The following is a 17,622-nucleotide window of genomic DNA, read 5'->3' as shown; positions in this document are numbered from 1 at the left end:
TTTAAAATGGTTCAAATAGCTGATCTACAAGCTCACAACATGTAGATGTAGATCGGCTAGTTGAACTATTTTTAAATTATTTTCAAAATAGTAAAAAATGGCAAATAAGTTTAGGGATACGGGTGGCGCAAGATGGAGCCCTTGGTGTCTTTGGTCTCAAACAGTTTGTGAAGACATTTAGGAAGTAGATTGTTTTGGGCTTTGAACAGAATCAAAAAGCTTTGAAGAATGACTATATCCCAGAATTTTAGTGTGTGAAGATTTATGAATAGGTTGTTGGTAGGCTCCCGGTACTCAGCTCTCTGTAAAATAACAATTTGATTAATGTTGGTTTTATAGGCCTGGGCCGTGGCTCAGCGGTCCAGGCACCTTGGCAGGTAATCCAGTCTGGCAGTGTGCTGCGGGTTCGACTCCCGATCTCGACAGCCTTCACTGCATGTCACCCACCTCTCCCCAGTTCCTGTCAGCCTACTGTCTGTCCCAAATATAAAATAAAGGCGAAAGCCACAAACAAAAACATTTAATGTTGGTTTTATAAGTGTTTCCCCATACCTCCACACAGTATGTCATATATGGAACTATGAGGGAACAATATAGTAAATATAATGAGTTTGGTTCAAGATTTCTTTTGATCTGTATAATATGGCTATGGCAGAAGATTTCCTTCTGATGAGATTTATATGAGATTTCCAACTTAACTTGTGATCAATTAACACTCCAAGAAATGTATATTCAAATTCACACACACACATGTGCGCAGGCACGCGTACACACACAATTGATATACTATACCAGTAAGACGCCTGAGGGCGAGCGTGCACGCATCCGCCTCGTTGATGGCCGGGTGCGGCTGCACTAATAACTTTGGGGCAGGCCCGTCTAGAGTTTGAATGGACAGGTATAAATCAAAAGGGAGACATCAAAGAGAAATTATGGAAGGGGAAGGATCAACATATGGAATGTCAGAACAGGTTCTGAGTCCTGACATATATCCATATATGGAGATCTAAGGGTTTGAGGTCAGATGAGTTTCTGGCCAATATTGATGACATCAGGGATCTCCATATATGGACAGCAGGTCGCATTTACTATCCATTCCTGATGATGTCACGATGACCTGGGGTGACCAGGGGGCTGATGTCACGTGATGTCACGATGACCTGGGGTGGCTTGCCTAAGGTGACCAACCAACCAAAACACACACTGACGCAAAAATAGTTAACTGCAACCTGTGGTCGCAATAATTATCCTCAAATTTGTATCATATTTGTTACAGGACTATTCTCATCAAAGAACTTAAATCCTTTCATGCCTGAACTGACTTTCTGCCCAAATCGTCTGTATCACAGCATATCCATATGTCCAATGCTTCATGCAGAACAGATCTCTTATCTTTATGTTTGCATGTCTGTTTGTTTTGTGCATGTGTCTGTGTGTTTTCGTTGTAGACCAAGCGTATGCTGGTAGAGAAGATGGGTAGGGAGGCGGTTGAGCTAGGTCACGGGGAGGTGAGCATTACGGGTGTGGAGGAAAACACTCTCATCGCCAGTCTCTGTGACCTGCTGGAAAGGATCTGGAGCCATGGCCTGCAGGTCAAACAGGTAAAGAGCTCAACGTCCTCTATAACAACGCTTCTCAAAGTGAGGTCTGGAATCTACTGGGTCCTCAGCGAAATGATATGGCACCAAAATCAGTTTACCCCATTTAAACATACAATGCCTATTTGAAAATAGCGATTTACTGTATCGGCTATACTTTTAAGGAATCTTGGGGGGGAAATGGAAACATTTGGAATATCCTTGAAACATTTTAACAACACATCTTGTATGGGAGTCCGTGGCACAAATAACCTTTTCAGATGACTGTCAGCAGTTAAATCTATATTCATTTGGGGGTCCTTGACATGAAAAAGCTTGAGAACCACTGCTGCATTTATACTATGCCCAGGATCCCAACACAGTCTGTGCAGAATTCAACAAGTTGTGTTTGCTTGTGCAGGGTAAATCTGCCTTGTGGTCACACTTGCTCCACTACCAGGAAAGCAAAGAGAAGAAGGATGCAACTCCAGGGTGTTTAGGTCCCCCAGGTAATTATTGAAATCAGAAGACATGGCTGAGTGCTCAGATCTGTGAAATTGTGTGGTTGTAGCCACTTGACTAATATAAATAACTCCTTTCATGTTTCCTCAGGTTTCATCCATGATCCTGAGAGACGCAGATCTGATGGTGGCGCTGCCTTACCCCCTCTCAGAATCTCTCTCATACAAGACATGAGGCAAGTCTCCACATTTCACATCAGCTTGGTTTGGAAACATATTATTAGTGATGTTGTTTTGCTTATAGTGCCTTCTTGTGGCAGACTGTTGAATAACATTTCCTATTTCCTAGTACTATAATACGTAGTCTGACCTACATCAACAGCAGCTTTGTTTTGCACAAGGAGACTTTTAAATTCAAATTCAGGGGCAGTATCGTATGTCAGACAGAGCTTTTCTTTATTCCTGTTTTGCCTACTTCATAAAGCACCAATTTGCTAGCAATGGATATATTATATTTACATAAAAAATGTTCAACCACTGCTGTACTCTATGGCTGCCTATGTGTGTATCCCTGTTAGTGTGGAGTTGTTATCGTCCTCGCCATGATGTGGAGTCATTCTTTGCGTAGCGTGACGCCGGCTCAGAGTGAAGCTGTGTAACAGCACGTTACTTCCAGCCTATTTCCCAGACTTCCTGTGTGTCTGGTTTGGATGGCAGGGGTGGGGGTGCAGGGTTAGCTCAGGGCACGGTCACGCAGCTGTAGTACCACTGTCTGCAGCTGTACCACTGCTCTTAAACACACACATGTAACAAATAACAACTATCTTCCAGTCAAGTCACAAATGTATGTTTCAATAATTGAATTGTCATCTTATGACACAGGATTGTGTTTTTGTTTGTTTTTTACAATCTATTGTTGGGCAGTAACATTGTATCCTCTACCCCACCATAAATCAATGGGATGGGTTACCCTTTACATCTGTTTGTGAGTTTTACAAATAATTAAATAATGAAAAGTATTTAGAGTCTGTCTCTCCATTGGAACGCAGGTTTTGTTTTTCCTGACAAGTTAGGGTTTTGGACATACTAGGTTGGCACCCAATAGCAACACTGATTTGCTCGGTTGCCATGGAGAGAATGAATGAAGGAAACTGGGTTATTTTGTGCATGCATAGAAGGGTGTAATGGCCACAGCCAGGGAGGGGTTTGGAAGTCTGAGACGTGTAAGACATGATGAAGAGCTCTTAGGGAGCAGACCATGCTTATGGTACAGGTGAAGTGGAAGGTAATGTGTCTGGACATGAGAGGAGTCTGGCTCACACAATAGGGCAGTGGTTCTCAAACATTTTCATGGCCAGGACACCTACATTTATACATATTTGGCCCCGGACCACCATCTGAAAAGTTTTAGCAAAATTGCAACGGATGAACGCAGGAACGTGGACAAGGCCCTGCTTCGAATGCACAACAAGCTGGAACATGCCAACGAACAAGTATAACTACGTTTTCCATAGACCCTCTCACTACCACCTACCACACAAGCTGGATGGGGCTAGCGGTGGTGAGCCTTCTCGTGGCGGCCCTGTTTTCACTAATTTCACAGTACTACACAGTTCTCACTAATTCGTAATTTATTCTAATTGTTATTGCAATTTACGATCTGCGTTCGCTTCCCACGTTTGCACGTCTTACTCGTAACTAATTTAGCTGGGAACCACCTCAAGGACCCCTGGGGGTCCCCAGAGCCCACTGCACTAGGGAGTCTGCTTCAGGTTCTGCTATGGAATCAGAGAGAGATAGATCAATGTCCTTGGCCATAGCACTGGGTCTGACAATGTTATGTTGTATTGCAAGTATCCCAGTGTTGATTTCAGTAATAATTATGAAAACGATGAAATGTATTTCTGTGCGTTTGCACATGCTCTTAATGTACAAACAAGCACTTAACCTCCTCTAACCTCTGTGTTCTCTCATATGCAGGCACATCCAGAACATTAGTGAGATCAAGACAGATGTGGGCAAGGCCAGAGCCTGGGTCCGTCTCTCCATGGAGAAAAAACTGCTTTCCAGACATCTGAAGCAGTTGCTCTCCGACCATGAGCTTACAAAGTAAGCAAAATTACATGAATCTAATAATCATAGTAGATCTTTTTTTTATTTTTATCAAAGTTTAGTAATAGAAAAATCTGTATAGTGATGTACCTTGTACAAATGTGTAATATGTGTAATTTACGATGTCACCAAAATGTAAACGCTTGTCTTAGTTGCGTATTATAAAATGGAAAAGTATGCCTTTTACTGCTGCATAGACATATTACAGGATGTCTGTTTGTGTTTAGAGAGAGTGATGAGCATTTTCCATCAATTTGTACCTTATAACATATATGAATCACAGATTAATGGAAAAATCCTAAAACAGATAAATCGATTATGGAAATTATTCTAAATTGCAGACCTGAAATAATAGCATTCTGTGCTCCTGCTATACCACGTTTTGGGGTATTTGTTTACGCAGACTCCTCTATTATTTTGGATCATTGTCCCTCATATTAAGTTAACCTGATATCTGCAATACATTAATAATGCATTGGCTTTTGAAACTGCTAAGCTTCATACTACAATCCATGTGAGGATAAATTATTCATATGGGCTCTTCATAATTGATAATATCAGTGGAGAACTGGGTCACACTCAGGTTGATTTCTGTTTCCATCTGTGACCTGTGTTTGTCAGTATTTCTGTTTCTGTAGTAAATGGCAACCATGACTGTTTACTTACTTAACTATTATTTCTGTGCCCATGATTATTTACTTAACTATTATTTCTGTACCGACTGTCACGGAGAAGATCGTTTATCCATGGGTCACTTTTACCAAGTCTGAATAAACAGTCGTAAGTATGTATGTATGTACATACTAGAATGTACAGTATGTAATCTCCTCCACTCTAGACGTTAATGTCTTTGGTCTCATATATGTTAATGATATGTTATTTGTTTTTCTTATAGAAAACTGTACAAGCGATATGCTTTCCTGCGCTGTGACGATGAGAAAGAGCAATTCCTCTACCACCTCCTGTCCTTCAACGCTGTGGACTACTTCTGTTTCACCAATGTTTTTACCACTATCAGTGAGTACTACTACATTCAGCGATATTGTGCAGTCTGGCCATTGACCATATTCAGATGGTGTTCATACTGGCCATTATTATAATAATAAACCACTATCTATTATAACAAGTCTAAAGTTGTCACATGCGAAAAAGATGTGCCCATGTGCTCACAAGCCAATGAAAAGATGTGCCCATAAAAGATGTGCCCATAAGATGTGGCCACAAGCCAATGAAAACTCAACCAAAGCCAACATGTGCGCACCCGTCACTAGCTCTCAGGCACGCCACGCCACGCGCACACACACAACACACACACACACACACACACAGGAATAGCCATGCAGGCTATACACGGCGGCAGCGAGACAGGACGTTATAATCTTGAGTTTCATTAAATAACTGTCTTTCTCTGCACACGCACGTGCGCACTCAACTATGCAACTTGTTGTTCAAGTGAAATGCGTAACGCCAATATTGGGCTAATATAGGCTACCAATATATAATGTGGGTAGCCTACAGGGATTTACAGACGGAATGAATATATATACAGTATATCATCTATACCAGGGCTGCCCACACTTTTTTTTACTTGAGAGCTACTTTCAAAACGACCAGCTCATATACCCACCAAATAAAACTATCATCCCATTGCTGAAAATAGTTACAAAATGTAATTGAGGAGCCTTTCATAGGCTACATACAGTGGTGTCCCCAACACCAATGATTGTACGCAACAACAAGTATTGTATTGTGTGTTTGAGCTGACAGGCCCTTTTTGATGTCAATCAATCAAGTCATCTCAGGTCATCTCAAGCGGCAGATGCAAAAATCGTTTTTTATATTAAAATTATATATATTTTTAGGGCCATGTCATGTGGTCTACCTGCAAAGCCTTTGTGATCTATACTGGTAGATCGTGATCTACCTTTTGGGCACTGCTTAACGTCAGATCAGGGGTTTTGTCGGCCAGCGCCAAAAATGCTCCCCGACAGCATAATCGGAGCAAATACCGGGCAGTGTGTATGAGCCATAACGTGTTGACTACACTACACTACACTAATAAGGACACATAATAATAACTAATAACCCATCCGTTACTACATGTGGAGTCAACTCCCGCAATTTCCTTCTTCCCATAGTGCGCGGCAACGTAACTCTGGGATGTTCGTGAAAGTCTAGTTGTAATACAATCAGAATCCGTTTTATTTGCCCGATCAAATAAAACTAAAAGCAGTGGGTGAAATCGCTCCATTGTTCGGTAGTATTCTGTGAGAAGAGGGAGGATAGAGTGAGAGCAAAGGGAAAGAGACACAAAACGGGTTAATAGAACAAATAAAGCTATACCTACATATATACAGATATTGCATGTGACAGCAGATATGTACATGATACTTGCAGTATATGCAGGTGTGTACATGCTATTTTGAAATATTAGCATGCAGGTCAAAGAAAAGCAGCAGCAGGTATAATGTTTCTTAAGGTGCTGTTTCAAAGACCAGTTTGTGAGTAGTACTGTCCAGTTACTCATGTGTCTGTGTCCTCTCTATTTGCTTAGTGATCCCCTACCATGTAGTAGTTGTATCCAGCAAGAAACTGGGAGGCTCTATGTTCACTGCCAACCCCTGGGTGTGTGTGTCTGGAGAACTGGCCGAAACTGGGGTATTGCAGGTCCCCAGAAACACCCTGGAGATCACGTTTGAGGTTTGCATATTATGGCTAACACTGTATCACTTACAGAAAGTAAACAATCTGCAAACTCACAATGCATCACACCATTGTGAGTTGTGAGCTCGTAGACTTTCGGCATGTGACATTGTTGTAAATGTATTATAAATTCAATGAATATGCCTGGTTATGACACAAATTTCAGTTGAAAATGGTTTCATCTTCATGTGACTAAGCGTTATTGTCTTTAATCTCACCTCTGCCCAGAGAGAGGTTCTCCAAAGCATAGCATTAAATGTTGCCTTCCAAACCGTTTCAGTGCCAGAATCTTGGCAAGCTTACCACAGTGCAGATGGGACACGATAATACAGGCCTCTACGCCAAGTGGCTAGTCGAGTGCGTCATGGTCAGAAATGAGATCACAGGACACACTTATAGGTAAGGACACCTTATATGTTTAAAAAAAATCAACTAGCATAATGGTTCTTAGACAAAACTTTCCCATTTTGACTGATGTGTCCATTTGTGTGGTTGCAGGTTCCCATGTGGTCGGTGGCTGGGGAAGGGGGTGGATGATGGCAGTCTAGAGAGGATCCTGGTAGGAGAACTAATGACACCCAGTCCAGAGAATGATGACAGAATGTGCCGTACACCCCCCATGCAGCAGTCCCCAGGGATGATGAGGAGGTTCGTCACCATCTCCCCAAACAGCAAACCAAGTGAGTAACAAACCAACAGCATTTCAATTATCTGAAGCAATGCACAATGACATTTTTGTAATGTTGTAGTTCTGTGGAAAGATTTGGATAACTGGTAATACCAACACTGAATTGTTAATCTAAAATCTCCATTTCTTCTCCTATATGACGCATGTGATATAGGATTGGAGACATTTCATCATGGATTTTTCTTTCCTATACTGTACAGTACCTGTATGTCATTACTGACTGAGTCTCCTTTTCTTGTTGTGCAGAGTTGAACACAGGTCAGATCCAGGAGGGAGTGGGAGAAGCCATTAATGGAATTGTGAAGCATTTCCACAAGCCAGAGAAGGAGGTGAGAGACACAAACCAGACAAGGCCCATGCAGCCTCAAGTTCTATTATTCATCACCAACAGTCTGTCTCCTTAAATGGGGGCTGCAGTGGCTCAGTACTTACAGATGCCGTCTGGGAACCTAAAGGTTCCTGGTTCTATCCCAGGATTGCCAGGCTGCTCCTGGCTTTGTGTCGAAGGGTCCTTGAGCAAAACACTGATCCCCTCCCTAACTGCATCCTGAACGACCCTAGGTGGCTGCCCACTACTCCCAATTTTTAGGAGCTTAGTTTGTAATTTCTCTCACAAGAATGGAAGTATAAAAATTACATTTTGACAACGAGAATATCACATAATAAGCAACAAGGCTATTTACGGTTGTTCGTTTTCTGCCTCCGCTCTGGTAAATGCTTGTGAATGGATTGTGAATGAATGTAAATGGTAAATGGTGCATTTATATAGCGCCTTTATCCAAGGCGCTTTACAGAGATTGTGCATTTACCCATTTCACACACCGATGCCGGAGGAAACCATGCAAGGAACCGGGAGTAATTTGGGGTTCAGTCTTGCTCAAGGACACTTCGACACTAACTCTGGGGGAGCCCGGGTTCGAACTGGGAATCTTGCAGTTGCCATCCGGTCACTCTACCACTGAGCCACTGCCGATCTGGATCTTCAGTAGGAATTTCTTAAATATTTTCTTAACTAGCAGGTCCTCTGAAAGTTATTTTTTGCCTAGTTAGCCCTTGTGTAACTGGGATAGAAATCGTGTTCAGCATTATGCTCAACATTCTGTGTAAAACAATCTTTGAAATACAATAACCATCAATTAGAGGGTCCAATTGATTGTATTTCCAATTGAAATTGGAAATGTGAAAAATGCTTGATGTTCTGCGTTAATGCTGATTTAGATGATTATATTTGTAATGTTCCTGGCATTCTTACACCTTGTCAGAACTACACATAATAGCCTACCTACCCTAATTTACTTACTGGCAAGGGAAATGCCCTTTGATATTTCTTCTATACTTTCTCTGCCTTCCACCCATGCACACCCAGGACTTTCATGTAGAGTTTTCAACTTCTACAAATGTGTTTGTTCAAATCTGTGCAAAATCATTTTCAGACATTTGGTCGATGAACAAGCTTGAAAATAAAAAAATCAGATTTTGCACAGATTTGAGTGTGCAGAGTCTCCCTTTATTGTTTCATATACTTCATTGTGACTCCAGCACCTCACCCATTTAATCACATCTTTTTTTGTTGCTTTTATCACTCTCAGAGAGGCAGTCTGACCCTTCTGCTGTGTGGGGAATATGGTCTCGTCTGGGCATTGGAGCAAGTATTTCAGCACGGTTTCAAATCACCACGACTCTTCAAGAATGTCTTCATCTGGGACTTCTTGGGTAAAGGCTTAAAAATGTTACTGTCAGTCTTTAATCAGTTATTCATTATACATGCCAATGCATCACTATCCTACTGACCTTGCTTGTGAATGACATATGTTTACAGAAAAGTCACAAGTATACTTTGAGAGTGCAGAGCAGAGAGAGGCGGCTCTGGATGAGAACTGGATAACCAGGGTGCGCCACTTCTGCCGGTTCATGCGTGCCATTAGCAGCACATCAAGAAACATTGGGAAGGATGGGAAGTTCCAGATGCTTGTCTGTCTAGGAGCAAGGTAGGAAATAATCACTAACCTCACAAAACGGATATCTAATCTCTCCTTTCACTAAACATACTACCAAACAGATTTTGTAGTTGAGTAGGAACTTAAAATAAAATAAATGGTGAGACATAATGTTGCATATTGCATATGGTGATGATGACCTAAAAGGAAATCAAGAGCCCATCATAATAAGTGTCCTTCCCTTCCCTATGACACCCTGACCAAGATCCAAGATCTCATTCTCATTTTGACACAAAACAAATTGCATCATTCGGCAGTGGCACCCGCACCTAACTGGCTGACTGCATGATAGCACAAAACAATTTCTGTCTTGTGCCGTTTGGTCATGAGAGTCATATGTGAATATTGGAAGTCACAACAAATTATGTTTTGTTAGATGTATTGTGGTTATGGCTGTTGTCACGTTGTTAACTAAGCTGTGTTTCCACTCCTAGGGACCATTTGCTGCACCATTGGATAGCACTGCTTGCAGACTGTCCAATAACTGCTCAGATGTATGAAGACTCTGCCCTGATTAAAGACCACACATTGGTCAATTCTCTGATCAGAGTGCTGCAAACTCTGCAGGAATTCAACATTACCCTAGAAGCTTCACTTGTCAAAGGTGTTGGTGCTATCTGAAGCCAGATGGACCTGACCAGGAAGGAAGATCACTGGGGACCACTAAAAAGAACAATTAAACCTTTTTTATGCAGGAAGAGACTTGAACAAATTACGTTTTCTGGCTTATATTAAAGCTACTGTTACATTTGCCATATATTAAGTGCAATGAGCCTTTCAAGATATGTTTTTATCCTCAATAATGTTGCTGTTAGACGTTAAAAATATGTTTTCTATTATGATTCATGATTTTCACATTAACAATAACCCACTTATACTGTTTTATTGAAAGCTAAATATTTTCATTGTTATTATGAACTGCAGACAATGGCTATATTTAAGGGAAATGAGGAACAACAAATGTTAATATATTTTCAAAGAAGAGCAGTATTATTTTGTTATGTCTGTCATGTTGCTTGCTCTGTTATCAACTCAGATTCCAATGTCATAATGCAGAGCTTGAAACAAATGATGTAGAAGTATGCTTTATAAGTATGTATATGGCTGGGGTAGGTGTTTCGAAGGGTGGAGGATGATTCACCACGTAAATGAAATGGTGTGTCACAGTTTGGTCATTCTTTGATAAGTATAAGAAGTATGCAATTCTTGTACTTGGAATTACTTGAGCAGTAATAAGGTTCAGCCTCTCGGGAAGCACCCTATGATCCGACGGACCATTGCTCCGAAGGAGCATTGGTCCGAGGTGCGCTGGGGGTCGGGAGAGGGTGGGTGGTTAGGTTTAGGTGTCTTCCCCGGGGGAGGTTAGGGTTAGGGTGAGGGTTTGAGGTAGGTTGTCGTCGTCGATCGGACCAATGGACCGTCGGCATATTGACACGGACCCCAGCCTCTCATGACAACAAGACGGTGTAGCTAAGGCTATCTGAAATGCACAATTTATTCAGTCAGACAAGAATGATGGCCAAGTCATTGCTTTACATTTTTAACATAGTCCTCCAAACAGGACTCTGCAATTTTGAAACGTGACTCATCATAATAACCTTCATGGAGGCTAAATACCATTCCTACCCTTTTATCATCATAGTGCTCTGTTTTCAAAACAAACCTTCGATCTTTGCCAGGCTCTTTGAGATCTAAAAGTACACTGATCTTTGAACAAAAACAAATGTGACCATATGTGGAATACACGTATCTTCCTTTCCTGAATTATCATGGTTTCTGCTATGCAAAATTCTGATAAAAATCAATGGGAAAAAGGTTAACCCCAGGTCTAGTTTATACCATTATCAATTGACATGATTGGACCCTCCTCTCTGGGCAACATAAACCTGAAATACAGGACAAGCAAGAGTGATATTAAGATGTGAAGGATGTCTTTCCTGTGCCAACAATGACATGTCTCAGCTGATTGTGTTGTACTTGTCTATGTACGACCCTTATGAGCATCTTGGGAGATATATATTTTTGTTTTCCAATACTGTTGTACATTTATTGACATAAATGTGTAATGTAGTGTTTATTAAGTGAGCAACCGTGTACAGTGTAAAAAAATATATATAAAGAATAAAGCATCAATAATGCACATTGTACAGTTGTACTACTTTTAATGAGATGTACACCAACATAATCCTTCTTACTGTAAAACATGATTCACTCATTACTAGCGTCATCATTGTGCACTGCACAATAGCGGCTTGTAAAAATGTAAACAAACTCGTTCGCGCCATGTCAAGTGGGCAGTTGTGTTTATTTATTTTTTAAACCCATTGACTAGATGCATTCTGGGACATTGAGTGTAACGCTACGGTTGCAACGGGACTCTCACTCTCATTTCACTACATTACCCAACATGCAACGTTTACAAACACAACGCACAGAAGTCAGCGATTGGTCGAACGCGTGTTCAAAAGATACCTTTGCACTCCTTATATGGCCTTTCTCCGCGCGACCCTTTTCATTCCGTGTTTTTATGCTAATGATATTCTAATCCCCAGCTGTATGCAGTAGTAAGGCATGCGCAGTGCGTCAAACACAAATACTACTACTACTACGAGAGAAGATTCAAAGTTTTTGTTCGGTAGGTAAGTCCGCTTTTTGTCTTCTTCTAAACATAACAGTAGATTGGCATCTTTTATTGAATCATCAGAAGTGCCCGGCGTTGTGTGACTTTGAGTGTGCCCGTGCGTATTGTTGATGTGTATGTGTGTGTACGTGCACGGGTTGTTGCGCGCAACACAATGGGGACAGAGAGCGTGGCATGGAGGGTAGCTAGCGCGTTAGCATGTTAGCTAACAACAATGAGCCTTATTTGGCGCTCTAGCGGGCAAAAGTTTGAATTTAAAGGGATGTTGCGCCAACGCACCGAGAAGATCATCTTTAAATGTTAACACACAGAAAAAACAGCGTGCGTTCAGCTGAACGTTTTATGTATTCATTTAGTAATTACATGATGAAAGTGCATTCATCATGTTTAACACATTCCAACAACGACTAGCCCCGGGTAGCTTTTTGTTTGTTGACTTCAAAAAGAAGCGGCTGGCCGACCGACACTCAATCTATCCGTCGTCCTCTGACCGATGAACGCTACATATTTTGAATTGTCCGCTCGAAGTCACCAAACCAAACCCCTTTAGATTATTGATGATGATTTTTTTTAAAACGTTTGAGGAATCAACTGAATTTTACACATGATGTGTAACAGACAGTCTGCATATTTGTAATTCAAGTCCGTGAACTTGCCGCTGAATCTCTTCGACTGGATTGCAATGTCGCTTGCCGATCACAAGGACTGATCTACGGCCCGGGCAAAATAAAAACACGGGTTTTTAGCCTGAAGATTGGTTCTTAACGACAACCGACGACTTGATCATTATAATGTACGGTGATTGTTTTTTGTTCTGTCGTTCCCGCGAGTACAGTCTCCAAACTAATGATAAAACTACCGGTAGCTTTTATCGTACTGCCCAAGTTATTCTACATTTGTGTTCAGTATTCACTGTCAAATTGTATCAAGAGTCCAGTGTATAGTGGTGACCTTTTTTATTGTTTTTCTTTTTCATTTATTTTATTTTTTGGAAACTAACGCTTTCTGGTATATCTGGGGGGTACCGCCCCTTTTCGTCACGGGGATAACATGTATTTGTAGTACACAGTAAAATCCTCACTGGTCCGCTTTGGTTACAGACTTACACTAACCTATATTTATACAATCTGAGTTACAATGTGATTTTAGATGGCATTATGTAGAGCTAGCATTATATAGTGTATTTTTATTATAGTTTCATTGTACAGATATTCTACTGTTAGACATATGTTAGGTTCTCAGTTTACTTATGATCCTTTGATTTTCTATGCATTTTATGTAGTAGTGCATTTTATGTGGTGTTCTTGCTTACTGTATAGTAGGTCGCTCTGGATTAAGAGTCTGCTAAATGCCTTAATTGTAATCGCATGAGTTGATTGACTTTGCAACATTGTTATTGATGAGTAGGGTTTCTACTCTCAGGTTTTTCCAACTGCAGAACACAATATGTTTGGTTTTCACAAATCAAAGATCTACCGAAGTAATGACGGATGTTGCATCTGTAAGACCAAGTCCTCCAGTTCACGTTTCACAGACAGCAGTCGATATGAGGAGACCTTCAGGCTGTGTTTTGGGTGAGGAATCGGATTTAAAGGAATACACTTTTTTTTAATACTGTTTAGACTGATGATAGCTTCTTTGTTTACCTATGATTTTACATTACAATTTCTATGCATTTGATGTGTTACCTCATGTTTTCCTCGTTGTGGATTAAGAGCATCTGCTAAATTGTGTACATTGTATCCATAAAGGTTATCAGAAGATCGAGAGGGAGACATCTGCAATGCCTGTGTGCTATTAGTGAAGAGATGGAAAAAGTTACCAAATGGTTCCAATAAGAACTGGAATCATGTAAGTATTGGGCCAAGGTTTTTCATCCTTTCATAACCCACTTTGTATGATTGGCAGGTCACCTTAGAATGGGGCAGGGCGCGAGTAGTTTAGGGGTAGAATGGCCGGTAGAGCAGCCGGATGGGAACCATGAGGTTCCCAGTTTGATCCAGAGCTCCCCCAGAGTTATTGTCGAAGTGTCCTAGAGCAGCTGCAAGACTCTGAAACCCTAATTGCTCCCGATGTGCAGGTTGGTGCCTTGCATGGTTTCCTCCATCTGTGTATAAATGGGTGATTGCAAAATATGTAAAGTGCTTTGGATAAAATCTATCTATAAATGCACCATTTACCATTGCTAATGAGTGTGTTTGTAAATGAAAACAGGTTGTGGATGCCAGAGCTGGACCAGGGTTCAAGTTGACCAAACCCAAGAAGATCAAGAGTGGTGATGGAAAGAGGAAAGCAAAACTGAAGAGGCTTCATATGTTGAAGAGACAAAGTAGGTGACTTGTAGTTGAAACGGTTGACTTTAACAAATGATAACTTCAATAACACTGTCACTAATGCGTAGTAGCTAAACCTCACAATTACAAATATGGTGAAATGTAGCAACTGTGACTTTTTTTTACCATTGGATAAGAAAAATGTTGCCATATCCTGCCCTCTATTGGATGTAGCGGGTGGATGTCCATTTAGACATTAGGGATGCAGTGAAGTATGCCACTTGCATAGTGTACATGCAATCATGCATAGGTGGTCAAATCTTTTATGGTAGTCCCTGGCACAATATATATATTTTTTTTTTAATTATGGGGTCTGCAGGAGGGTCTTTGACATGGCATGGTTTTAGAATTACTTGATCTACGGTAATAACACGATTTTGACATGTTTGTTTGAAGCAGACTCTGATGCCCACAGCACCACCTCCAGTATGTCTCCGTCCAGGTCTCCAAGTTACAGCAATCAGTCAGATGATGGCTCAGACATAGAGTCCAAACAGAGACGCCACACTCCTTCTGCCTTCAAATTCCTTGACCGCTCCTATTGGAAAAGGTGTGTAATGTCACTGCCACTAAACAATGTCATTTAATTGCCATCTGCCCGTAATTTTTGTCTTTGTCAAATTTAACCACATGCATACTTTTTTATAAATCTGTTCTCCAGGCAAAAGGTGTGCTGTGGAATTGTCTATAAGGGGCGGTTTGGTGAGGTGATTATTGATCCACGGATTTTCAAGCCCTGCTGCAGCTCCAAGAAACCGAAGACACTGGTGGCCACACAAGTAGCCACACACCTTCCAGAAACGCTTCCTCCGCCACATCCAGAGGACCTGAATGAAACTTGGTGATTTTCTTTTTTTTTTAAGGATTATTATCCATGGCATCCAGCTGGCTTTGTCTCCAGTGGCAGACTTGTCAGGATGCCAGGTCCATTCCCTTTGTTAGATTAATGTGTATATAGACGTTTTTCTGTTAGCATTTGAACCTATGCCTATGCCTATTCTGGGTGTAATATTTGCCAAAAATAGCTGATCTACAAGCTATTTTTGGCAAGAGATTTTTTGGAAAAAGTGGCTCAAGTACCTCAAGTCCGTTTCACGAAGACTACCGGGTTTAAGTCGTTAACTTCTCATTCCTTTTTAATGTTTTTTTTTTGTATAGAATTTATTTTACAGAACACAAAAAGGAAAAAAAAAAGTTTTTATGCGGGCATTAGTATACTATTTATAGTAGGTAAAATTCTATGGCCTCGAGGAGCTATCCATGTCTGATCATGAAATGTTTTGTAATTTTGAAAACTTTTTGTATTAACTGACCAATGTTTTGTAAAGATTTTGTTACTTTTTCATACATATCGAGGCTGTTTTTTCCTTAATTTGTCAATGTTTGCTTACTCATGAAAAACACCAGCTTTTTCTAATATCAGGTAATGTGTGATTGCTTGTATGTTTTATGTGCAAGCTTGAGAGTATGTAGGGTTTTAGTATATAAAGGGCTATTAGTGAAAACCAGGATGTTAGTGCACCTGTCCTATGAATTTCTTATGGGCTTTTAAATGTGTGTATATATGCATGCATAGTCCAACATTTTCACAATTTAGCAGACACACCCGATATACATTATAAACACTCCATTTTAATAAGCACAATCTGCACATTGATAATAGATGGTGTTAGACCATGCATGCAGTTGTCTTTGGAATAACAAAAGTGCATTATTTATTTGTCTTGTTCAGGTTGCCACAAGGATGCATGTTGAGCAGGTGTTTTTATAGTAATTTGTAAATGGACCATGTTTTTGCTCTTGGTCCATCAGAACTGTTAAAATACATGGTTGACACACCACTAATTACCCACATCATTAATGTTCCAGAAAAGGGTGATCATGGCAGGTTTAATTTCATGTTAAGCTTACAGTATGTCCAAGTCCATATTCTGCAAGTCTTCATAATTCACTTATCTGGTTAATCTTATGGAATGTGAGCCCCAGCCTATACATGGAAATGTTATTTATATACATGTGTGTAGCAAGTATGAACAGCAGGGAACTGCTAAAGGTTTGCAATGTGTTGTATCAATTAAGTTCAAATTGAAAGCATAGGTGGAGGACCGTTTGGCTGAAAGCAAATTCAACTTAAAACATGACCAGTGTCCTCATCCTTTTTTCTAATATGCTGTCACTGTGTTTATCATTGAAAGCTAAGACTATGCAGACATTTTGATTGTGAGAAGTATTTAATTTCTTGCCCTCAGGTGTTAGATTGTGACTAAACCAAATCAGCTTCTAATCTAACGCATTCATTTCCTCAGCAATAATTAACATTTTCATAACCACAATTCATCAGTTTACCCTCAAGATGTTTAATATTGTATATTATATATATTAAGAAATGCTCAGATTGCACGGTTTTAGCCACATAATACTGTCTCAAAAATGACAACGGTTTACGCAACTTCTTGGGTTAGAACTAAGGCAACAAGTCTATAACAAAGAGCTCTAAAAATGTCCTTTCTGCAGGGTAGTTGTATGCTGAACATTCTCTATTATAAAAGAATTGCTGCTGCTTTTGTAAATTGAAATGAAGCTTGTTTTTGTCCTTAAGGAAATGCCATATTACTGTTTTGTAAGGTACATTTTGGGATATGAGGTGTGCCTTAAAAATTGCCTTTCATTTGCATATGAATTTCGATCTCATGTAATTTATATTTATTTATTACAAAACCTTTTGTAAAGCAAACTTAAAGAGTAACAATTAGACCATGTCGATTCGTTTTGAATTTGTGCACTTCTTTTGAATATTTCTTTTTTTCCTCTATGCTATTTTGTATACTGTATCACAGCCAGTAGTTCCGTACTGTAATAAAATCACAAAACAAAAGATCAGTTCTGTCAGACCTTTATTTTCACCGCTAGGTGGTGCGCAAGTGTTACAAAATGTGCAGAAGTGAACATAGTGCAGTGCAATAACTTTAAAAAAAGATCACGAATCTGCTATGACTCAATGTTGAAATAAGACTACCGGTAATTGAATTGATGTATTCCCCATCATCCCTACATGTAGAACTGTTACATGCATATGATGCATTACAGCACACAGGCGAGGGCCTAGTGAT

At 40.3% G+C, this 17,622-nt stretch overlaps 2 protein-coding genes across 5 annotated transcripts in view; both read left to right on the top strand.

Moving 5' to 3' along the window:
* dennd5a (DENN/MADD domain containing 5A) overlaps nucleotides 1-10,160 on the top strand; it is a 35,360-nt gene extending 25,200 nt beyond the window's left edge. For both annotated transcript variants that reach the window (XM_080766039.1, XM_080766038.1), the window contains 12 exons: nucleotides 1,449-1,601; nucleotides 1,999-2,086; nucleotides 2,190-2,274; nucleotides 4,019-4,147; nucleotides 5,046-5,167; nucleotides 6,705-6,850; nucleotides 7,134-7,252; nucleotides 7,352-7,533; nucleotides 7,788-7,870; nucleotides 9,131-9,254; nucleotides 9,361-9,529; nucleotides 9,973-10,160. In XM_080766039.1, the coding sequence (XP_080622165.1) occupies nucleotides 1,449-1,601; nucleotides 1,999-2,086; nucleotides 2,190-2,274; nucleotides 4,019-4,147; nucleotides 5,046-5,167; nucleotides 6,705-6,850; nucleotides 7,134-7,252; nucleotides 7,352-7,533; nucleotides 7,788-7,870; nucleotides 9,131-9,254; nucleotides 9,361-9,529; nucleotides 9,973-10,159 (1,587 nt within the window). In that variant the 3' untranslated portion in view covers nucleotide 10,160. The remainder of the gene's footprint in view (nucleotides 1-1,448; nucleotides 1,602-1,998; nucleotides 2,087-2,189; nucleotides 2,275-4,018; nucleotides 4,148-5,045; nucleotides 5,168-6,704; nucleotides 6,851-7,133; nucleotides 7,253-7,351; nucleotides 7,534-7,787; nucleotides 7,871-9,130; nucleotides 9,255-9,360; nucleotides 9,530-9,972) is intronic.
* Nucleotides 10,161-12,066: 1,906 nt separating this feature from the next.
* sinhcafl (SIN3-HDAC complex associated factor, like) lies at nucleotides 12,067-17,372 on the top strand. 3 transcript variants are annotated; one of them, XM_080763036.1, is made up of 6 exons: nucleotides 12,067-12,173; nucleotides 13,602-13,753; nucleotides 13,931-14,030; nucleotides 14,394-14,508; nucleotides 14,912-15,062; nucleotides 15,174-17,372. In XM_080763036.1, exons 2-6 carry the CDS (start codon nucleotides 13,626-13,628, stop codon nucleotides 15,355-15,357), a joined length of 678 nt encoding a protein of 225 aa, XP_080619162.1. In that variant the 5' UTR covers nucleotides 12,067-12,173; nucleotides 13,602-13,625; the 3' UTR covers nucleotides 15,358-17,372. The 3 variants fall into 3 exon arrangements, with proteins under 3 accessions (XP_080619162.1, XP_080619160.1, XP_080619161.1); XM_080763034.1 differs by having other exon boundaries at nucleotides 14,909-15,062; XM_080763035.1 differs by having other exon boundaries at nucleotides 12,078-12,177; nucleotides 14,909-15,062.
* Nucleotides 17,373-17,622: the final 250 nt, after the last annotated feature.

Source organism: Protomyctophum bolini (assembly GCF_963924005.1).
Source record: "Protomyctophum bolini genome assembly, chromosome: 1".
NCBI classification, from domain to species: domain Eukaryota; kingdom Metazoa; phylum Chordata; class Actinopteri; order Myctophiformes; family Myctophidae; genus Protomyctophum; species Protomyctophum bolini.
This window is presented reverse-complemented; position numbering and strand designations above follow the sequence as displayed.